Source organism: Cornus florida, unplaced genomic scaffold (assembly GCF_030987335.1).
Source record: "Cornus florida cultivar Cherokee Brave unplaced genomic scaffold, ASM3098733v1 CherokeeBrave_3.0.0_Hap2_Chr05, whole genome shotgun sequence".
Taxonomy (NCBI): Eukaryota; Viridiplantae; Streptophyta; class Magnoliopsida; order Cornales; family Cornaceae; genus Cornus; species Cornus florida.
This window is the reverse complement of record NW_026775575.1, coordinates 69,270,684-69,295,122: the sequence shown is the minus strand read 5'-3', so window position 1 is coordinate 69,295,122 and position 24,439 is coordinate 69,270,684. Positions and strand designations below refer to the sequence as shown.

Genomic DNA, 24,439 nt, shown 5'->3' with positions numbered 1-24,439 from the left:
CTTCCTCTCTTAGATGCAATTAGGCAAATTCCGCCTTATGCAAAATTCTTGAAAGATCTTTGCACACAAAAGAGGAAGTGCAAGGGACAAGGCCCTAAAAAAGTGTTTCTCACGGAGCAAATGAGCTCCATCATTCAATATAACACTCCACCTAAGTTCAAAGATCCCGGTGCTCCGACTATTTCATGTGTGATTGGAAATCATGAAGTTCGTAGAGCTCTTCTTAACTTAGGAGCGAGTGTTAATTTGATTCCTTACTTTGTGTATGTCCAATTAGGCTTGAATGAGTTGAAACCAACCTCGGTGGTGCTTCAATTGGCCGATAGATCCATCAAAACACCTAGGGTCATGGTTGAGGATATACTCATCAAAGTTGATAAGTTCTAGTTCTCGATTGATTTTGTAGTTCTTGATACCGAACCAGTTGCCAACCCTACTAACCACATCCCGATCATCTTGGGAAAGCCATTTCTTGCTACCGCAAATGCAACCATTAATTGTAGATCCGGGGTTATGGACATTTCTTTTGGAAATATGGTGGTTAAGCTTAATGTTTTCAATGTAAGTCGACATTCCATAGATGAAGACGAGTGTTGTCTTATAGATGTGTTAGATAAGGTTGTTGAGGAATCTATTCCCACCATGGTAATGAAACAACAAACCGAGGAAAATCTCTCATCTCTCCTCTCCGAGGATCCTCTTGCATCTTGTCTTCTTGAAATGTATGGTAATTGTGGGTTTGATGATGAAAAGTCGATGAATGATGTGATGTTTCTAATTTTTGGCATTTTTCAATTTTTCAGGCCGGAAGGTTCCGTATGGGACCCGCTACCGAGATTGTTGTGTATGAGTATTTTGATTGGGTCCATTTGCATCATTTTTATTCTTATTTGTTGTGTTTTAAGTGTTAAAATTAAATATGTTTTTATGTGTGCATGTGGTGGGAATTATAAAGAAAAGAAAAAGGAAAATAAAATTTGGTTAGTGGGACCCACCTTAGCTTTTTAGGAGACCATTTGGGTCTCATTTCCTCCTCATTCCCGTAACTCTCTCTCACTTCCCCGTCTTGAATTTTCTTTTTCTTTTTTTTCTTTTGGCCATAAATCTTAAGATCTTGATTCCTCCTTCAATCCTTGGTAATTTTGGAAGCCGTTTGTGGCTATTCGAAGCTTAAGACGAGAACTATAAGTTGATTGGAGCCAATCTCAATTTGATCATCATTTGAGGGACTTCTAAATTCTAGGGTTGAGGAAGAAATTTGGGGCTTTTTATTACTTTTGAGGTAGGGGTCCCTAATCCACACAATCTTGCACCTTAGTGAGTTGATTTTACTTGGTTTATGTCCTAATATGTTAATTTATGCTGATTATCTTTTAAAGTAACTAGAATTGTGTGGATGAAACATATGATTATGTGAAATAATTAAATTGATATAAAGAACATGCTTTACTTTAATCGATTGCCTTGAAAATAACATGATTGTCGTGCTAGAAAATCTATGACTATATGTGTTAATGAATTTAGGTGAAAAGTATGTTTAGATGTTAATTTACATGCCTATGATGTCTACTAACCTTCTAGATGTTGCTATGAAATAGCATGTTAAATTGTGTAGTGTGAATTTCTTTTATGCTCATATTATTGGAGAAAAATGTAACATGCATTCCATGGCATTGGGCATGAATAAAAAGGGCAAGTGTTTGAATGAAAATAAAAAGGGGATTTTGGGAAGAAATTTGATAAAAGTGGTTTTGAGAAACCCGATCGCCGCGGAGTCACCAAAGGGCCGGTGTGTTAATATAGCCTAGAGGGAACTAGGGAGATTGTCCTAGCGTGGTTGAGCTATCTGGGCCCAAAATAACGCTGCGGGGGTACCAAAGGTCAGGGACAGTAGCCAATCCTTCTCTCGTGTCGCTGCGAAGTCACCAAAGGGCGGGTTATATTAACAATTTGTGAAGTGACGAATGTTTTTTTGAAAATGGTGAGTGACATGCATGGCATTGCATTCATGGCACGACATTTAATTGTTTTGAACTTGAGATTGATATTGTATTTTTACCAGTCTTTGCATGACCCTAATTCTTATTGTCCTATTCATTGTTTGGATTCACGGGGTTACAAGGGGTGTGTCTTAGGCACCACCTACTGAGCAATTGCTCACCCCTTTTTATTTAACATTTTTTAGGACACGGAAAAGAAATAGCGAACGACAATCCACCCTTGTCGTAGCTTGGAGTAGAAAAATGTTTCTTTTTGCTATCTTTTATAATTGGGCCTAATTTTGAAAACGTGATGACTTAAAATGTATTATTTTGTAGCATGTGATGTATTTAGGCTCATTTTGTGTATTGCCATTGAGGAAATGTAATTAAGTTTTAATCACACTAACTCCTGTATTTTATGTAACGTGTTGTAAATTATATTAATAATGTAGTTGTTGTTATAGTAATTAGATGTTAAAATGTATTTAAGTATGTACGTGAGTGTAGTGGTGTGGGTGATTGGTTGTTAAAGTTAATGTATATCGATTTTTTTCGGACAGTGAGTGAGGATAACCCAACCAGTCGACGTAAAATCCCATACGTCGACTGAGTAGCGTGAACCAGTCGACGTGTAACTTCCCATCCGTCGACCGGTATGCTGACAGTGAGTTTTTCACTGTGTATGTCCCTAACCAGTCGACGTGAATTTCCCACACGTCGACCGGTATCTTGGCAGTGGGTTTTCCACTGTACATAACCCTAACCAGTCGACGTGCAATGGATACACGTTGATTGGTTCCTGTCCCATATACATTTTTCATTTAATTTTCCTAATTACACTTTGGCACCCAATTGATGTTGTGAGTATTTACCTTATGACCCAATTAAAATACAATAATCATATTTTAACAAGAGAAAAGACTATATTGCCCCGAATTTTTATTTTATTTATTATGTGACACGAGTAACTGACTATTATACCTTTGGACTCTCAAACCATTAGAATTATGACAAATGACTATCTTGCCCTTGTTGAACTTTAAAACACAAATGTAAAGTGAAAGGACCGTATTACCCTTGGATGATTAAGGGTCAGGCAAGAACCCGTTTAATGATCCGGATCCAGTAGATTTGGGTCGTTACAAATGAAGTAAGCAATCTCATGGAATCGGTTGCAAGCTTGGATTTTCACCTTGGAAAACTCCAATAGAACCTCTCCCTTTAATCTCTAGCACTCCACCAGTCCCATCTTTAGTCTCTCCACCAACTCTTGAGCTTAAAACTCTACCTTCCGATCTTAAGTATTCCTTTCTAGGCTTGAAAGAGAATCTTCTGGTCATCATTTCCTCTAATTTTGAAAAATACCAATAAGATGCTCTTTTAAATGTGCTTAAATAAAATAAGGAAGCCATAGGATGGAGTGTGGCGGATCTAAAAGGAATTGATCCTTCTATTTGCATGCATCACATACATATGGAAGATGATGCAAAACCTTTTAGGGATGCTCAAAGAAGACTTAATCCAAACATGAAGGAGGTAGTCAAGAAAGAAGTTATTAAACTTTTAGATGCCGGAATCATTTACCCAATCTCTAATAGCAAATGGGTGACTCCAACTCAAGTAGTTCCCAAAAAAGCAGGGATTACGGTGGTTGAAAATGCAAAAGGTGAGGAAATCTCTAAGCGTACCGCCAATTCATGGCGTATGTGTATTGATTACCGCAAATTAAATGCCGCCACTAGAAAAGATCATTTCCCTTTGCCATTTATTGGTCAAATTTTAGAGAGATTGGTCGGGCAACAATATTATTGCTTCCTTGATGGCTATTCGGGTTATAATCAAGTAGCCCTTGAACCCTTAGACCAAGAGAAAACCACATTTACTTGTCCTTTTGGCATATTTACTTATAGACGGATGCCTTTCGGTTTGTGCAATGCTCCCGCAACATTCCAAAGGTGTATGATGTCAATTTTCTCGGACATGGTGGAAGAGTATCTTGAGGTCTTTATGGATGATTTTTCTGTCTTTGGGTCTTCATTTGATGCATGTCTCAAAAATCTAAATTTAGTGCTTAAGAGATGTCATGAAACAAATCTTGTTCTTAGTTGGGAAAAGAGCCATTTAATGGTTCAAGAGATTATTGTTTTGGGTCATGTCATCTCAAAAAGAGGAATTGATTGAGGTGGATAAAGCGAAAGTTGAGCTTATTGCTGAATTACCTCCACCTTCAACGGTGAGAGAGGTTTGCTCCTTTTTAGGTCATGCCGGCTTTTATCACCGTTTCATCAAAGACTTTAGCAAGATTACTAGACCCTTGTGCAATTTTCTTGCCAGGGAAACACCATTCGTCTTTGATCAAGCATGCCTAGATGCTTTTCACAAATTGCGTGACATGTTGTCATCTGCTCCTACTATGCAACCTCCCAATTGGTCATTACATTTTGAAATAATGTGTGATGCTTCTGATTATGCCATGGGAGCTGTTTTGGGGCAAAGGGTAGGAAGACTTCCATGCGCCATATATCATGCAAGCAAGACCCTCTCGGGAGCTCAATTGAATTACTCCACCACCAAGAAGGAATTATTTGCCGTAGTGTACGCCCTTGATAAATTTCGGTCCTACCTCTTAGGGTCAAAAGTCATTGTCTATTCTGATCATGTTGCTCTGAGGCATCTTTTGACCAAGAAAGAAACAAAGCCTCGTTTGATAAGATGGATTTTGCTCCTTCAGGAATTTGACTTTGAAATCAAAGATAAGAAAGGTACCAAAAATGTGGTCACCGATCATCTCTCAAGGTTGGTAATTGAATCTTCCCCTAGCCCACCAATTTGTGATTCATTTCTGGATGAACAACTCTTCTAAGTCTCTAATGGGCAAATGCCTTAGTTTGCCGATATAGTGAATTTTCTTGCAATTGGCAAGCTTCCAACTAATTAGTCAAAGCAAGCGAAGAAGCGTTTCTTTGCCAACATCCGGAATTACTATTGGGAGGATCCTATCTTGTTTCGATATTGTCCAGATCAAATTGTGAGAAGATGTATTCTAGAGAGTGAAATTCCAAGTGTTCTTGTGTTTTGCCACACCCTTGCATGCGGTGGGCATTTTAGTGCAAAGAAGACCGCCTTGAAGGTGCTTCAAAGTGGGCTATTTTGGCCTACCATCCATAAAGATGCTTACAATTTTTGTAACGAATGTGAGAGATGTCAAAAAATAAGATCAATGTCAAGAAGAGATACGATGCCCTTGACCAATATTCTTGTTGTTGAAATCTTTGATATTTGGGGCATTGATTTTATGGGTCCTTTTCCTATATCTTATGGATATCAATACGTTTTGCTTATCGTTAATTATGTTTCTAAGTGGGTAGACGCTTGTGCTACCAAAACTAATGACCACTCCGTGGTTATTCAATTCATTAAATCAAACATCTTCACTCGTTTTGGTATGCCAAGAGCAATGATTAGTGATGGGGGAAAGCATTTTTGCAATCAATTCTTAAGAAAACTCTTTCTTAAGTACTCCATTACATATAAAGTCACCACTTCTTATAATCCTCAAACAAGTGGACAAGTAGAAGTGTCAAACCGGAAAATTAAGCATATTCTTGAGAAAACGGTTAATACTACTCGAAAAGATTGGTCACAGAAATTGAATGATGCTTTGTGGGCTTACCGAACGGCATACAAGACTCCCATTGGCATGTCTCCTTATAGACTTGTTTATGGAAAGCCTTGCCATCTTCCGGTTGAGCTAGAACACAAAGCTATGTGGGCGGTTAAGAAGCTCAATTTTGACCTTGACAAAGTCGGAGAGAATCGATTACTCCAATTGAATGAGTTGGAAAATTTGAGACACAATGCCTATGACAATTCCAAACTCTACAAAGAGAGATTTAAAGCTTTTCATGACAAACACATTGTAAAGAAATCTTTTGAGCCTGGTCAAAAAGCTTGGCTTTTTAACTCTAGGTTAAAACTCTTTCCGGGATAGTTGCGAACCAAATGGGAAGGTCCATACAAGATCATCTCTGTTACGCCACATGGGGCGGTGAAATTCAAAGTCTAAAGAATGACAACACATTCAAGGTGAATGGGCAAAGGTTGAAACCCTACATTGAGGGACAAGTTTTTCAAAGGCATATGGAAGCAACCCTTTTGGTAGATCCAGTCTATGAAGAGATCTAGTGTCGCGCTCAATGTTCTCAAAGTGAAGTTCAAAATTCTTGCTTATTTTTGGCTATTTGATCGATCTCAAGAAAAGTTCGATCGATCAAACATCACTCTCTGCATCCAATCATCTCTCAGTCCCACTGATCGAGAATTCCCTGCATATTTCAGCTCTCTGTGTATCGATCAAAAATTTCCTTAGATCGATCTAAGTCTTCCAAGATCGATCGAACTTTATATTCGATCGATCTTAGTTCCATACTTAGAAAATTTTTAGATCTCTGCATATTTCACTTCTCTGTGTATCGATCGAACTTGTCTACAGGATTTCACCATTTCGATCGATCGAAAATTGGATCGATCTAAGTTCGATCGATCTGAAGCTTTCTACTTGAAATATATATATATATATATATATATATATATATATATATATATATTCGATCTTTTAAAGTAGCATTCCGTCTAACTAGAGACGTTAAACGTAGCAATCATTGTTTATATTTTCTTACATTTTATTTAATCTTGCTTCTATTCAAGAAAAAGAAAAAAAAAAAAAAAAAAAAAAAAAAAAGAGAAAAATACAATAATTTGTTTCACCATTGTGCCCTTAGGTGTAGTCATGCATACTTTATGCTTTAGTTAGGGTTTGATCTCATATATCCCTTTGACCTTCTGCTGTATTGTCTTATAATGCATGAGTTGATTACTCTTCTCACATTTGGTATTTGATGTGAGTTTGCTACTGTGGTTATTCAAATAGGTTGTTGATTTCAAGTTTGGGGGAGATGTCTCTCGAATTGGATCACTATCGGGCTTTATGTCTTTGCCACCACGGTATACTCTTTTCATTTTTTTCATTGTTCTCATTGCACATTGAGGACAATGTGCGGTTTAAGTTTGGGGGTAAGGTGACTTTGTTACATTCTACTTAAAGTTGAACTTTAAATGCATGATTGAGATTTGAGATTGATGTTAGCTATGATTTTGATCTTTTAAGGACTATATTGCTTAAAATTTAAAAATTGCTTAACCTGAGAGTCCAATACTCCTTGTATGCCTTGTAGATGCCATTTATGAGTAAATTTTTCGAAAGATTGATATCTTGTTTGCCTTTATGGTCCACATCATCCTAATTTTGTGATTGTTTTGAGATTCACTCTAGGATTCTACACTAGCACAGGCGCACACTAGCATTCATTTGTGGGATACATGCTTTGTTGATTATTTAATTGGTTATATCCCAATTGTGCTAGTAATGCATTGAAAACTTTCATCTTGATAAAAGTGGATAACAAACCCTTTTTCATTGAGTAGCCGGGATTCTAGCCTCATCAAGCACTAAATTTCTCGTGCCGAAAGATGGAGGCCCAAACTCTAGGTTAATAATTGAACTTGAAAAAAAAAAAAAAAAAAAAAAGAAGTTGCAAAAGCAATAAAAAAGTGAGGACTTCTCCAAAAAGGTGAGAAGTGGGAAATAATTAGATTGAGGTTGTTTTGATTTGTCGCCTAGTTGATTTGAGCTTGTAAGTCCTTAGGGGTGTTTGAACACTTAGTGCCCTAAAGTCGTCTGGTTTGGGAGTCATTAACCTAACGCTCGACCTCATGAATCGTTAGAAAGCTAAATAGATCAACACATTGCATTATACTTCCATCTTTAATCCTCTAGGACATATAAATAAAAAAATTAAAAAAAAAAAATCGAGTGAAAAGAATAAGTGCACCTAGAATAATAAAGCTTTAATAAAAGGTCCACTCTTTGTCTTGATGATCGGTACTAGATTTGTGTGTTAGTTTGAGGGTAAGGATGTGATCATTTCTTTAGTTGGCTTAGATAGCAACATATTTTATACCGGTCCACTCAAAAAAGATTCTAGAGTTGTTTTGATTTGCATGATCATTATTTTAATGTGTGGAGGACCATACTTGTTTGCTTGATGTTGAAATTTTGGTAGATTGCTTGGAAATGGTTGAAAAATTGCATACTTGAGGTAGTTTTCTCCCAATGCTTATTTGCAATATTGGTGCTTCTTTTGTGAGAATGAACTTAATGTTTGTGGGTATCATTTCTGGAAACCTCACTAGACTTCACTCATCCACTAGGGGTAACCTAGGGGTTTAAAAGGCTTGTTGCATATGCTAAATGCAATCATGTTTCCTATGAAAGTGGCGTTATCCATTTATTACTTTTTAGTTCATAGTTGTATAGTTGTTCATTTCATTCCTTTACTTTGTAGTTCATTGCTAGGGACTAGCAATATTTAAGTTTGGGGGTGTGATGAGCACTGAAAAGTGCGCGTTTAAACCCCTTAAGCTTGAGTATTATAGGATCTTTATCTATTTTACTTTCCCGTTTTAGACTAATTTCGTGTTATTGCCCTTTTCAGGTGCTTATCCCAAAAATAAGTCAATTAAGCCAAATAAGAGCATTAAAGAAGTTAACTCAAGCTGAATGGAAGACATGAGCAAAGTGGAAGCTAAATGAAGCAAAGTGTGGAAATTCAGTACGTTCGATCGATCACAGCATTTCTTCAATCGATTGTAAGTTCATCGATCTAAACAGTTCAAGATGGATCCAAGCCCTTGTTCTTATCCAAAAGAATCCAACAAGTTCTTTCGATCCAACATTTCCCAGATCAATCAAAATGATTCAATCTTATCCACACCTACCACCCACTTACCACTTTTTTCTTATTCCCAAAAATATCCCAAAATATCTCAGAGATTTGTCTTTATTCAAAAAGGCGCCACCAAGGATGATCGATCTCTGCAGCATTCGATGGATCTCAGCCAAGTTCGATCGATCTTAACACAGTTCGATCGATCGAACTTCCTTAAGTTCGAAAAAAAAACAAATTCTAGCTCATTAAAAGTTGGCTAATGGTGCAATCATTGGAGGGACCTTGATGCACGAATCCAGACCATTGGTGTGACATTTGACCTACCTATATAAGGATTTTTAGCCACTTTTAGGGCATATAAAGATGATATAGAATTCATATAGGTATAGATTATTTCATAATATCGTTTCTCATATATTGGAGAGGAGGCTAGAGATTAGAGAGCTTTACACATTTTTGGGGAGGTCTTCCGTTCTTCTAGGGTTTCCATCAAGAAGGAGGTTATTTCTACCATGCAGATAGCCCTTGAAGGTTGGATAACTACTTCAATGAGTGGCTAGACATCTATTTGGGGTTAGGGTAGCCCCTAAGTTTGCTTCCTAGATTTAATTCTTTGTATATTTTTGGGGATTTATTTGTAACAATGTTTTAATCTTGGATTTATATATATATATATATATATATCTTGTGGTTACTACTTGATGTGTATGGATTAATACTTTCAATTGATTATCTACTTTTAACCATATGTCTATGTATGCTAGAATGGATGATTCATGTGCTTTTCTCTAGATTTAATGGAATTTATGCATGTTTATGTGTATGGATGAAGTTAATCTAGAGATGGTCAAAACATATAGCTTAATTGAACACTCTTATAATTTATTTGATGGTTCACACTTGTTTCTTGATGGATTGTACCACATCTTTAGCTTACTTAGTTTAATTTCATGTCTTTAGTGTAGATGTAGTGTAGTTGCTTTAAATTCATAGATAGGTGAACAATCTACTCTTGTTCCTTGGTGTTCCATACTTATGAATGCATTAGGTGTATGTTTCTAGATAGTTGTGTGTGCATAAATTGTGGATTCATTGAATGGATCTGGGTCTCATTTGATAGGTTGTTCTTTCTATTTGATTTGGCTTGACAATCTATGCTTATTTGCCATCCATGCCTAGTTTCAATGAATGTCATACACACACACACACACAAGTTACAAGTCAATCTCCCCATTAATATACAATTGCTAGTGTCTAGGTAAGTCAAGCTTAGTGGTGAGCTTTAATACCCCAAGTCCTCCCCTCTATATCTTTCTCTACTTTATTAATCATTGAATTTTGTTTACTTTAATTTCATTTGCATAATATCTTAATCAATCAATCCAACCAACCTTTGATCACTCGACCTACTAACCCTATTTATTATTTCCATTACAAAGGCACCCACAATCCCTTGGGACGATCCTTACTTACCCTATCTATATTTTTAGTTAGAGGTAGTAGTGGCTTTTATAAATTTAAAACTTGGCCATATTGCACATTCACACTCTTAGTTCATCTCTTTGCAAACTTTTGGTGAACCGCGGCTTAAACCACCAAAGCCCAAATAAAGTCGTCATCAGCGCAAAAGTTATTAATATTAAACTCTCGGCCTGCTATAAGACCAATCCGGTCCACTCACATTACAATCCAAATACAGTCCGAATCAGTTAAGTCCTGCATTGCAAAGGGTCCTTTATAGAAAGAAGTTCTACATGGGAAAAGTTCTGCATGTAAAGAATTACAGAAGGAAAGAACCTTTTATGTAATGAATTATACATGGAATGAATCTTATATGGAAGAAACGTGGAAGATAAGCATAGTGAATTCTACCATAAATCTACCTCAATTTGTATATAAATAGAGGCACATAGCTCTAATAAAGATCATTGAACATTACAAGTTTTTCTCTGAGTTGTTCTTGTTGTTAATAGAGTGAATTATTCTTTTATTTGAATGAGTTGTTTTTATTCTTTGACTTTTTAAAGTTAAACGAAATTTTACACCTACCGTCAAGAAAAGCAATATTTTACAAAAGGAGCTAATTCCAATTGAAAATTCACAAGAGAAGAAAGAGATCATTGTTGTTCATGAGAGAGAATCCCCAAAAATAAATGGCGAATTTTGATTTTTTTTCTTATATATATATATTTGTGTAGGCAATTTGTTATTGTCTATATGCATTCATGAGGTTGGTCTGATTTTGGATTTTTTCATATTAGGTTTATCAGTAATCTATTGTTGTTGTATGCATTTTGGATTGGCCTAAAGAGAAGAAATACAACTCAGGAATGGATTACGAAGAGAATGGATCTGTTTGAAACTGGCACCGAAGCGAAAAGACTCACTACAAATCAGATCAAAGCATCTAACACTTACTTCCAAGCGATCCGAACGGTAGCTATTCCAATACAAGACACATAAGCTCAAGACTTTCACCCTTTCATAAGTCAATTCATTTCCCTAACACCCTTAATACGTCACCTTTGTTGATATGGCAAGGCCACCACGTGGCATCTATTGATTGGCTCTATGCTCGTTGAACTCATATGTGTGTGTGAATCTGATCTTTTACTGTAACGGAGGAGTAGGAGGAAATCAAGAGAGAGAATAGAGGAGGAGAGTCCAAATGTTTGTGTATACTGTATACTCCCTCCGTCCCTTATTAATAGTCTATTTTCTCATTTGTTGTTATCCCATTTTAGTTGTCACATTTCAAAAACAATACACTACTTTTTATTACATTCCCAATTTACCCCTAAAAGATTAAACTAATTAAAATTTCAAAATAAGTGGACCCCATTAAAAATAACTTTTCCATACTTACTTTTGAAACCCATTTTTTCAAAAACAGTGGACCCCATTAAAAATACACCATAATCTTCTTTTATAAGTATTACACAGTTCCATTATACTTTTCCATTAAAAAGCTAACTTCCCTTCTCAGCACCTGTTATCTCCAAACAACTAATCCGAGCCAAATAGTGATCCAACTGAAGTTGCTAATAGAGAAAGTCCCTGTAGCGGGCACTACGCAAGCTTTAAGCATCTAAACATAGTCTGAATCCAATTCAAGGTAAAAAGAACCCAGGTTATGTCATACTCCAACAAAAGTTCCAACAGTGCACAACAAAACCTTCTTCCGCTTAAAAAAGAGATCCCCACAAAAATCCATTTTTTATCCCCACAAAAACTAGTACACAAACATTAAATTATAGAAGAAAAAAAAAACACTCATATGGCTTACAAAAATGAGGATTATTATTAGATAAAGAAGAGTGTTTTTAATTATTGTTAGATAAATAAGAGTGTTTTTAACCAAATGGAACAAACATTTAGGAATATTATTAGCGCTAGCATACTTCCTTTAATCAGATTAAGTTTTGTTTCTTTTATTTTCTTATGGTAAGAAGAGAAATGCGCAATCAATTTTCAGCATAAATAAAGTAAAAAACTTTTTTAGAAAGAAATTCAGACCAGGGGGATAGAAGGCTCAGAATAAAATTCATGGTTGACTCTTTCATAGTAATCGAACTGCCCTTAGCATAGGTGATCCCATATGAAGCTTCAATCACTGAACCTAACAGCCACTTTTCCAACCATTTTGACAGGCAAAGCAAATCCATGGTAAGGAATCTCTTTACAATTTTTTTTTTTTTTTTTTTATGTACATACCCAAACTTTTTACACAAAAACTCCTTTATGTAACCCCTTCATAAAAAGGTAAGAGAGCAAACCGTGGCTTACAAAATATTTGTACGTGGAATGAGATACTTCTTTCACACCATTCTTCAAACTTTTTGGGTATAAAACCAAAGTAAGTCTACAAAAGTCCCAAGGTTGCACAATACATTCTCCTATATTTAAAACCAAAGTCTTCTTCTTCTTAAAAAGAAAAACAGGGCACCCATCTTCATTTATTACACCACAAAAACCTGTAAAAAAAAAATAAATAAATTTATATATATTGATATACTCACATTACAACTACAACAAACAAAATACTGCATCAAGAGAAAAAAAAAAAAAAAAAAAAAAAAAAAAAAAACTCACATTGCTGTCACAAAAGGATGATCAATTTCTTAGGTGACTTAGAGCATTTTCAACCACATCATGTTCATAGTAAAGCTGAGAAGGAAGATTACCATGATTCCTCAATTGATTTTTTTTTTCATATGTGGCAATTTGTAGTTCTTTGCCCCATACACCTTCATTGTTTCAATCATGCAGCCCTGCAATGTTAAAAAAACATTATCAAGAGTTTCTGTCGATAATTCATTGAAAGATTTTTCCACTGCATCCACCAACTCATCAACAATAGTGGGAGCTTGTTGGTATTGAAGCAATTGGATTGCTCTAAAGTATCCAAGATCAAGAACATTCAAATCTGGACTATTAGGAGGTTGGAAAGTTAACCGAACATCAAACCCATCTTTAGTCGCAGCTTCTAGGAATTTTGCATCTGGATCAATGTGTGGTTTTGCATTATCTTGTTGAATATAAATGGTTTCCATCATACCCCCACAAGGCCATTTAGCTCAAATCGCTGGTAGAACTTTCTCAATTAAATACGATCGAATTATATCTTTAGTTATCGACGACATCGGTTTTGTCTCTAATGTACCAACCATGCGATTTTTGCTACTTCATTTGGCAGGAACTTTGCAAATAAATAGGAAAATTCCAATCTTTCCAGAGAAAACTTCATGGCCAGAAGTATCATATCGTGGCCTAGCAACTGCGGCGAGAAACATAACCTTTGTACTGAACCTTTTACTTTTGCAGGTACGTACGAGTTCATTTTCTTCAGGAAGGAGATAATATTTCTCGGACTCTTTAGACATATAGAACCATTTTTCATCAATGTGAACATAATTAAGCATATTACAAAAAGTTGGCCTGTTATGAAGACTACACTGCTCAAGCATTGACAAACAAAATAACAACCTTGCTTTTTTATTCTCTTCAGTTAAAGATGGCTTCAAGGCATTTGAATGTGGTCTAATTAAGCCTTCTTTAATTCTTCTATGTAATATAGATTTAGCAACTTGCATAGCAAATGATAAAGATTGAATGTTTGTACGTTGTCGGAGAGGAATTTCTGATACCTTATTGAGATCAACTTGCACCCGTTTGCGACCAACTCTGTTATGCTTTTTGCTAGAAACATCAATTGCTGACCCATTTGAAAGATTTTCCACAAGCCGATGCCAAATTCGACTAATAGTTCTGGCACAAACAGAAAACATTTTGGCTGTGGCAGGTATGGTATGCCTTTTCAATTTTCCGTTTTCACTTTGCATCAATAGAATTTCAGCAATTGCTTGACGTTCTTGGTTTGTTAGTTCCTTTTTTAATTTTAGCCGAACAGAGTTGTTCTCTATTTGAGTTTCCATTTTAAATGGAAACCTGAGAACAAATAAAGTTAAAGAAAAAAAGAAAACGTAAGTGTTACTCCGTAAAAGACAGAAAATTTTATAAAGATAAAGAATGAAAAAGATAAAGAGTAAAAGAAGGATATGAACTTAATTTTATAAAGATAAGAATGAGAAAGATAAAGAGTTAAAGAAGGAGATGAACTCACTTGATGTAATAACACAAGTTCTATGTTGATTTGGGTAAGTAACAGAACTAACTATATTGGTAAAGAAGACAGAGTTTGTTTTTGAGTTGGAGTTTGTTTAGGTAAAAGGAACTCTTGAAATTTTTAAACACAGAGTATACTGCCCTTTGTTTCAGATTGGCGCTAAACTTTTGGAATGGCGGTAAAAGAAAAAACAATTTTTTAGGGAAGGGCAAATTTGGAAATGAATATTTTTTCAATCTAATAAAATATAATAAAAATTGTTGCCTTAAAAATTGTGAAATATGGAATTTGGGCAATTATAAAGGGACAGAGGGAATATAATATTTCTTGGCTTTTTGCCAATTTTTTATGTTGTCTGCGTGCCGACCAAGACCAACAGTCAAATCTCATTATTGCTCTTATAGGTATGCGTGGTGAGCAAGATAAGAAGCTGGATTCGAGGAAGGGCGAGTTTGTCCTAAATTCTTGTCTTACCTCCAGTCAGAGGGTCTTTGGATCATGGTTTGCCACATTGACCAACCAATATGCGGTTTATTGTTTGATTAGTAATATTTTTTCAAATGTATGATACTATTACACACTTCTATGAACCGAACGATTCGATTGGTGATCGATACAACGAATCAGCTTGTTGAATGTTAAAAAAAAATTAGGCTTGTTATTCAAACAGTCGGAGTAAAGAATCGTCAGCGTTCTAGTGTGTTGTAGATTCTTATCCAAGACTCGTATCATTTAATGATGTCACGTGAATCACTACAAACATCTCAAGTGTATGGCTAATCCAATAACCAATTGAAAACAAAGAGAAGCTTCATGTGCTGTCTACATTGAAATTTGTTGAGCGTTTATTGTTAGAAAAAATAGATCAAAAGAATATGTTGTTAAAATAATGGTAAGAGTTTTTTTTTTGGTAATTTTCCCCAATAATAATAACTTCTTGAGAACCATTACAAGACCAAATAAAAGCAAATTACAGTGAAGTCACACATTTCAATATATATATTTATATATTTTAAAGTAAATCATGTGCACGCATTCAATATTGTCTTATTAGGAATTTCGAATCTCAACCTGTTTCGTAACTAAACTGTCACTCCAACATGAAAATTGATAGCATTTTTATTGTGCTAGAATTAGACTAGTGTACAATTTGAGATTGATAAGTGTGTCATATGAATATTTTCTTAGGCAAATATTCAATTTTTTATAAAATAATTTCAAAACTGTGTATCGATGGAATTAGTAATTGAGAAACAACTTCTTTAAATCTCAAGGCACTACAGAATGTGACCCAGACATGGCCAGCCTAAGACTAATTCACACTAATCTAATCTCACGCTCCACCACAAAAAAAAAAGGGGTTTTAGCTACGACCTAATTTACTAAGCAATCAACCAAGACAAAAGCTTTTTTCAAATCTAACACAGTAGGTAAATTAGCTTGTCAATTGTGAAATGTCCTTAATGAAAGCACTAAGGCTGACTTCAGAAGATCCTCCTTTTGCAATTGCTTGTCGAGACATCCCCTGAAGTTCTTTTACTTTTCTATCCATTTCGGTTCTCTCTCGACTTTCCAAATCCATGAACCTCCTCACATGGTTAGCAATTTCCTCTCTCCCCACCAAATTTTCCGTTCCCCCCTCCCTCTTCATGACCCTCCAACCAATCCTCCAATCTTCACATATGGTCTTACTGATTGGGACTTGATCCACAAGTATAGGAAAAGTGAGCATTGGGACGCCTGCGAAAACACTTTCAATAGTCGAATTCCATCCACAATGAGTCAAAAATCCCCCTATCGAAGAATGGCACAAGACATTCAATTGGTCACACCAAGGCACTACAATTCCTGCATCTCCACAAGCATCCTTTATTCTCGAAGCTTCCCCACGCGCCACCCACAAGAACCGTACACCACTAGCGCCCAACCCAGCTGCAATTTCATCCATTTGGGCACTTGAAACAGAAAGGAAACTCCCCAATGAAATGTACAAAACAGAGCCTTGCGGTTGAGAATCTAACCATTTGTAGTAGTAGTTGGTGTCATTGTGGCTAGTCATATGATCAGAAGCATTGCCTCCACGTGTGAACTGAGGTATTAGAGGGCCAAAAGAGTACATGGGCATTGACAATTTTGGTCTTAAAGCATTGATGACTTGAGCTTCGAGCTCAAATATGGAGGTGAACAAGAAAAATTGTGCTTTGGGCATGTGAGAAATCATTTTGACAGCTTTGTGCAAGAGTTGTTGGTTTTTGTAGAAAGTTGTAGGTAGGTCTACTAGACGGATTGATGATATTCCGGGAATGTAACCCACTCGCTTTTCTCCTTTTTCTGTTAAGCATAAACAAACGTACACAACAAATTTTTATCAATCTTTTTACATCAAAACATATATTTATGTTTAAAACAAAATTTTGTATATAGGGAAACATGTGATGTTTGGGAACATGAGAATGGTTTTGGCATTAGAGAAATCAATGATATGAGTGTGTACGTTTTTGAAGAAAAACTACTACATTTCCATTGAAGTGTACCTATATGAAGGAATACATTTCCATTGAAGTGTACCTATATGTAGGAATGGCAATGGAGATGGAGATCTCATTCTCCATCCCCTCACCATTTATTTTTTTATCCCATAATTGCCTCAAAACCCATTAAATTTTTCAAAATTGTCCAAAAATCCGTCCGATTTTTCAGATGAACCTCAATCCTCACCCCCCATTTACATAATTAGTTTCCCATGGAGACGGAATTTTCACCATCCCTATATGAGAAGCACTTAGTTAAAAACATTTCTTAACAAAAATAAATAAATAAGTAAAAAATAATAATATGAAGAGTGCTGCATAAAAAATATTTTACATGTAAAATATGGTTTTTTTTTTTTTTTTTTGTCTGGTGTTCAACAACTATCTTAAATTATTACTAGTGGGCCATTAGTTATTTATTATTATTATTTTTTGCCGACTAGTAGGCCATTAGTTTAACTAGCTGTCAAAGGGAAAATGGCGTGTATGGATGTGTAAAATCATTTACCCAAGTCCTAAGCAAATAATAATAAATTCTTCTTTTTGTCACCTTCTTATAAGTTGCAATAACAAAGCCTTTTCTTGTAAATTTTCGGCTTTAATACCATCTTTCTTTTTAAATATACTATGAAAATTTATTACTATTTCTTAAAAAAAAAAAAAATCATCTTTCTTTAATCACTTCAGATTCTAATATTTTTCATGTTCACGTACCGGACACGTCAAAAGGATAATCCTGGTTCTGCACGAAGAGGTCAAAATGGTAAAAGATGGAAAACACCGACATCGGCATGGGCCAAAGCGCAGCCACCGGAATATTCCTCCGATTCCCGACCTTAGCCGCCCACAAAACAAAAACATCAGCCACGATGATGGTTGGCGGCGGCTCCAGCCGGTCCAGGAGCTGCTCGAACGGCTCCTCCATCTTGGTCAAAACAGCTTCGATGAAGCCGACAATGTCGGCGCCTCGGACCAGCTCGGAAGGTAAGACGTTGGGGATTGTGCAGAACCGAATGTTAGACGGCTTGGCCTCTGAGCCGATTAAGCCGAGCCACTCCTCCGTGACGACGAAGCTGATCAGAAGATCGTCGCTCCGTGAAACTAGTAATTTGCAGAGGTTCATCGTAGGGTTGATGTGTCCTCTTCCTGGATATGGCAAGGCCACCACGTGACATCTATTGATTGGCTCTAGGTTCGTCGAATCCATATGTGTGTGTGTGAATCTGATCTTCTACTGTAACGGAGGAGTAGGAGGAAATCAAGAGAGACAGAGTGGAGGAGGAGAGTACAAATGTTTGTGTATATATAATATTTCTCCGACACCAAATATGGCTTTTTGCCAATTTTCTATATTGTCTGCGTGCTGACCAACAGTCAAATCTCATTATTTCTCTTATAGGTATGCGTGGTGAGCAAGATAAGAAGCTGGATTCGAGTAGGGGCGAGTTCATCCTAAATTCTCATCTTACCTCCGATCAGAGGGTCTTTGGATCATAGTTTGTCACATCGGCTATGGCTTTATTCGTAACAATATTTTTAAATGTATGATATTGTTACACACCTCTATGAATCGAATAGTTCGATCAATTTATACCGATATTCGTCTGAATCCGATATATCGTGATAACGTACCGCAATCGATGCCGCAAACCATGCTTATGATATAAAGTTGAATGTTAGTATCACTTAATATTTTGAGTCGGCACTTTGTTTGTGACAAATGATATGAGAACAGGTTTAATCTTTAATCTGGTATCACACTAGGTGCTCACACATAAGTGTTCGGGTGAGATATCGAGACTCTGGTCGTTAGAGTGGATGGGGTATATAAATGACAAAGAATCTATAGGGTATTTTAGTCATTTTATATAATTCTTGATGATTTAACAAAGTGAAATAATATCGAAGTCATTTTAAATAATGTCAAAGCTTGACAACAAATTCATGTGATGCCATGAGATGATTGTGTAAAATGGAACAAACATTTGGGAGATTTTTTTAATAAAAACTAAAATTAAATTCACTATCTATGTAAAATACTAACAAATCTCACAAAGTCTCGGTATAATTAATCCTAAATTGAAGATGCAAGAAAAATGCTCTCTCAATTTGAAAAGAAAAATGCAAGAATACTCTTTTATTTAGCCTTGCAATTTTCTCTCATAAATATACATGCGTGCATATGTGTACATGGAGGTAAAAAGGTACCAATTAAGAAGAAAGAACAAATACCATGCATTAATACAGTAGTGCCAATAATGTTTTATCAAATCTAACACAGTGGATAAATCAGGTTGTCAATTGTGAAATGTCCTTAATGAAAGCACGAAGGTTCACTTCAGAAGATCCTCCTTTTGCAATTGCTTGTTGAGATATCCCCTGAAGTTCTCTTACCCTTTTATCCATTTCCGATCTCTCTCGACTTTCCAAATCCATGAACCTTCTCACAAGGTCAGCAATTTCCTCTCTCCCCACCAAATTATCCGTTCCCCCCTCCCTCTTCATGACTCTCCAACCAATCTTCCAATCTTCCACTATGGTCTTACTGATTGGGACTTGATCCCCACGTATAGGAAAAGTGAGCATTGGCACGCCTGCGAAAACACTTTCCATTGCCGAATTCCATCCACAATGAGTCAAAAATCCCCCTATTGAAGAATGGCACAAGACATTCAATTGGTCACACCAAGGCACTACAATTCCTGCATCTCCACAAGCATCCTTTAGGCTTGAAGCTTCCCCATGCGCCACCCACAAGAACCGTACACCACTAGCGCTCAACCCAGCTGCAATTTCATCCATTTGGACACTTGAAACAGAAAGGAAACTCCCCATTGAAATGTACAGAACAGTGCCTTGCGGTTGAGAATCTAACCATTTGTAGTAGTAGTTGGTGTCATTGTGGCTAGTCATATGATCAGAAGTATTGCCTCCAAGTGTAAAGTGAGGTATTAGAGGGCCAAAAGAGTACATGGGCATTGACAATTTTGGTCTTAAAGCATTGATTCGAGCTCAAATACGGAGGTGAACAAGAAAAATTGTGCTCTGGGCACATGAGAAATCATTTTGACTGCTACGTGCAAGAGTGGTTGTTTCTTTTTGTAGAAAGTTGTAGGAAGATCTGCTTAACGAATTGATGATAATCCGGGAATATAACCCACTCGCTCATCTCCTCTTTCTGTCAAGTATAAATAAATAGACAACAAATTTTTTATCAATCTTTTTACATCATAACATATATTTACTTAAAAACAAAAACTTTGTATATAGGGAAACATCTATTTTGTATATAGGGAAACATGTGATGTTTGGGAACATGAGAATGGTTTTGGCATTAGAGAAATAAATGATGTGTGTGTGTTTTCGAAGAAAAACTACTTTATTTCCTTTTAAGTGTATCATACTTAACCTATTTTAGTAATATATCATAATATGTAAGAGTAATTTAATAACTTTATAGAATATTTGGGGCAAAGTAACCATCTCCCGAAAACGTTTCAAAACCCGTCAGGCTTTTCAAAGCAACCTCAATCCAAGTTTCCATTTACATAATTGGTTCCCCACTGAGGTGGGAATTATCGTCATCCCTAAATGAGAAGCACTTGAACAGTTAAAAACATTTCTTAAAAAAATGCTATGAAAATTTATTACTCTTATATTACAACTTTGGGCTAAGTGCAAAAAACCCCATTGATATATAGGGTTTGTATAAAAAAGTTCATACTTTTTGAAAATATGCATTCAGTCTATAAAATTCAAAAAGGGTGTAAATAAGCCCTTCTGACCACTTTTTGACAAAATTGACATAAAATAAATTCAAAAACCCTATTTTACCCTTCGGTTAAGTGCAGAAAAACCCCTCTCTACTATTGATATAGTGTAAAACAGTTCCTATGTAGTATAAAACCATTATATACTATCAATTTGATGCAATTATCCCCCTGTTAGCATAAAAAGACATTAATACCCTCTAATACAAATGAAATAATATTTAAAAAAAAATTAGACAATGTAAAAAATTCATGTTAAACAAATATAAAATATAACCACTACTAATTTTTAGCTAACCAGACCGAGGTTAAAAATTTCAAAAATTCCGATTAATTTAAGACCATTAACTTTTATTTTTGATTTTTTTTTTTTTTTTACATACATTTTATACTAATAGTTACAAATTCAATATTATTCAATTAAGATCATTAACCTTAAAATAAATATATTTAAGATATCAATAAGTAGTGACAAAACTGTAAAAAATTAATAATTAATGAATTCTGAACAAAATTAAAGATATATTAAAAAATAGAACTTTATTCCTCTTGATTATTATGGTAAAGTGGATTTTTTTTCTTCTTCTTCGTTTTTTTTTACCCACTATGAAGTTAAACTAAATGATAATTTTCTAACAAATAATACATTTGGTTTGTACAGTAATTATGATAAATTTCAAGGATGATCACTGTTCTTTATTTTTGGAAATTACAATCACTGTAATTTTAAAATTGCATGCATTTACTCACTTTATGTTTTCAGGGGACCCAAAAGGGTGTTATGGGTCCTACTTTCTTCAATTTGAGGGCAGTGAAACTACTTTTTTTTTGTACGGACACTCGTCGGCCTAGTCTAATATAGATTCTTTTAAGAGGAAATTATGGTATTGTGTGTGTGTATATATATATATATATATACAATACCATAATATATATTTATTTTTTCAAATGAGGATAAAATGTAATGTTTGTTTTTTTAAAAAATTCATTTTATGTCAATTTTGATCAAAAAGTGGTCAGAGGAGCTTATTTGCACTTTTTTTTTTGAATTCTATGGACTGAAATACACATTTTCAAAAAGTATGGATTATTTCTGCACAAACCCTATATATCAGGAGGGTTTTTTGCACTTAATCCAAAAATTTATATTAGAAAGGGTATTAATGTCTTTTTATGTGAAGAAGGGATAATTATACCAAATTAATAATATATGAGAGTTTTATACCACACAAAAACTCTTTTGCACTAGGTAGGGTTTTTGCACTTAACCTTTACAACTTTCTTTAAAAAAAAATGTTTGAGTCCTACCGCCATCAAGACAGATTGTGTCATGCACATTAATGTGTCCCAATAAGATATTGACACCTCTTTTAAGCTTAAAAAAATACAAAACATAGGTTATACCCATTTTTTAGGGTTAAACCCTATAGATTTTTTTTTTTTTTTTCATCTATGTATCTTTATCTATCTTTCTTTTTCTTTACCCGCCAATCATTCCAAACCTAATATTTCTATTGTGTCCTCCACGACTCTGCTTCATATTGGATTTAGATTTGGATTTGGATTTCGGTCTTAGTAAGGATTGATTCATTTTCTTAAAACAAGTATATTAAAACATTATATTTGTCCGGCGTGTAATTTTTCTTTTCCAAATAGCTTAAATCGGATAAGAGATTTTGTCCACATTTTGAGTTTTTTTTTTCGCTTTAAAAAATGAGGACAATGGTTTCTGCTATGTTCTTTTCGCTCTCATTCTTATTTATAGAAAAAGGTACCTAGGAAATATAAATAAGACAGAAACTGTAAAATTAAGTAAAAAAATGAATAACTTTCATATATATATATATATATATATATAGCATGCATAAAATACAATTGAGGTATATTTTAAAAAATGAGAAACATAAATGGTTAGTTTAATTTTTTAAGGATAGTTTTCTATCTTAAAAAAATTAAAAATAAAAATATAATTTTTCATGATTTAATTAAAAAAATATTCAAAGTTGAATAAGGAAAAATATAAATATGTCGGATTTAACTACAAAATATAGATATAACTCATATTTTATATTTTTTTTATATGTCAACTTGTGACAAGTTAATGTACATAACACAATCTGCCTTGTTTGGTTGTTTGGGACAGGACTGACTGAAGCATTGTCCCAGGAAAAAAAAAAAAAAAAAAATCATCTTCCTTTAATCAATTCGTATTCTAATATTTTTCATGTTCGCGTACCTGACACGTCAAAAGGATAATCCTGGTTCTGCACGAAGAGGTCAAAACGGTAAAAGATGGAAAACACCGACATCGGCATGGGCCAAAGCGCAGCCACCGGAATATTCCACCGATTCCCGACCTTAGCCGCCCACAATACAAAAACATCAGCCACGATGATGGTTGGCGGCGGATTTAGACGGTCCAGCAGGAGTTGCTCGAACGGCTCCTCCATCTTGGTCAAAACAGCTTCGATGAAGCCGACCATGTCGGCACCGCGGACCAGCTCGGAAGGCAAGACGTTGGGGATTGTGCGGAACCGAATGTTAGACGCCTTGGCCTCAGAGCCGATGAAGCCGAACCACTCCTCCGTGACGACGAAGCTGATCAGAATATCGTCGCTCCGTGAAACTTGTAATTTGCAGGGGTTCATCATAGGGTTGATGTGTCCTCTTCCTGGATATGGCAAGGCCACCACGTGGCATCTACTGATTGGCTCTACGTTCGTCGAACCCATATATGTGTGTGAATCTGATCTTCTACTGTAACGGAGGAGTAGGAGGAAATAAAGAGAGAGAGAGAGAGAGGAGGAGTAGAGTACAAAATGTTTGCGCATATATAATATTTCTCCGTCACCTAATATGGCTTTCTGCCAATTTTTTTTGTTGTCTGCGTGTTGACCAACTGTCAGATCCCATTATTGCTCTTATAGGCACGCGTGGTGACCAAGATAAGAAGCTGGATTCGAGTAAGGGCGAGTTCGTCCTAAATTCTTATCTTACCTGGAGGGTCGTTGATCATAGTTTGTCGCATCGGCGGATATTTGACATATGCTTCATTCGTAACAATTTTTTCAAATGTATGATATTGTTTTACATCTCTATGGATGGAACAATTAAATCAATTTGTACGGATATTCGTCTGAATTCGTTATATTGCGATAACATACCGCGATTGATACCGCAAACCATGCTTGGAATATAAAGTTGAATGTTAGTATCACTTAATATTTTGAGTTGGCACTTGATTCGTGACAAATGATATGAGAAGAGGCTTAATCTTTGATTTGGTATCACACTAAGTGTCCATACATAAGTGTTCGGGTGGGGAGACTCCGGTTCGTTAGAGTGGATGGGGTATATAAATGACAAAGAATCTATAAGGTGTTTTAGTCATTTTATATAATTCTTGGTGATTTAACAAAGTGAAATAATATGGAAGTCATCTTAAATAATGTCAGAGCTTGACAACAAATTCATGTGATGCCAGGAGATGGTTGTGTAAAATGGAACAAACATTTGGGAGTTTTTTTTTTAATAAAAAGTAAAATTAAATTCACTATTTATGTAAAATACTAACAAATCTCACAAAGTATCGGTGCAATTAATCCTAAATATATTAAGTTTTTAAGTGTCACACCTTTCAATATTTTTTATTTTAGGTAAATCATGGATGCATTTAATATATTTTTTAATCGAATAATGGACTCCAATCTCAACTTTCTCTGAGACCAGAAAGACATGAAAG

General features: G+C 35.3%; 2 protein-coding genes and 1 pseudogene across 2 annotated transcripts; all 3 read right to left on the bottom strand.

Moving 5' to 3' along the window:
• Positions 1-13,455: 13,455 nt before the first annotated feature.
• On the bottom strand, positions 13,456-14,205 carry LOC132309419 (uncharacterized). Its single transcript, XM_059807730.1, has one exon. It carries the CDS (start codon positions 14,203-14,205, stop codon positions 13,456-13,458), a length of 750 nt encoding a protein of 249 aa, XP_059663713.1.
• Positions 14,206-15,559: 1,354 nt separating this feature from the next.
• LOC132310204 (UDP-glycosyltransferase 87A2-like) lies at positions 15,560-18,184 on the bottom strand. The gene is made up of 2 exons (XM_059808409.1): positions 17,642-18,184; positions 15,560-16,727 (listed from the first exon to the last, which is right to left on the bottom strand). Exons 1-2 carry the CDS (start codon positions 18,132-18,134, stop codon positions 15,832-15,834), a joined length of 1,389 nt encoding a protein of 462 aa, XP_059664392.1. The 5' UTR covers positions 18,135-18,184; the 3' UTR covers positions 15,560-15,831.
• Positions 18,185-19,216: 1,032 nt separating this feature from the next.
• LOC132310203 (UDP-glycosyltransferase 87A1-like) lies at positions 19,217-23,429 on the bottom strand (annotated as a pseudogene).
• Positions 23,430-24,439: the final 1,010 nt, after the last annotated feature.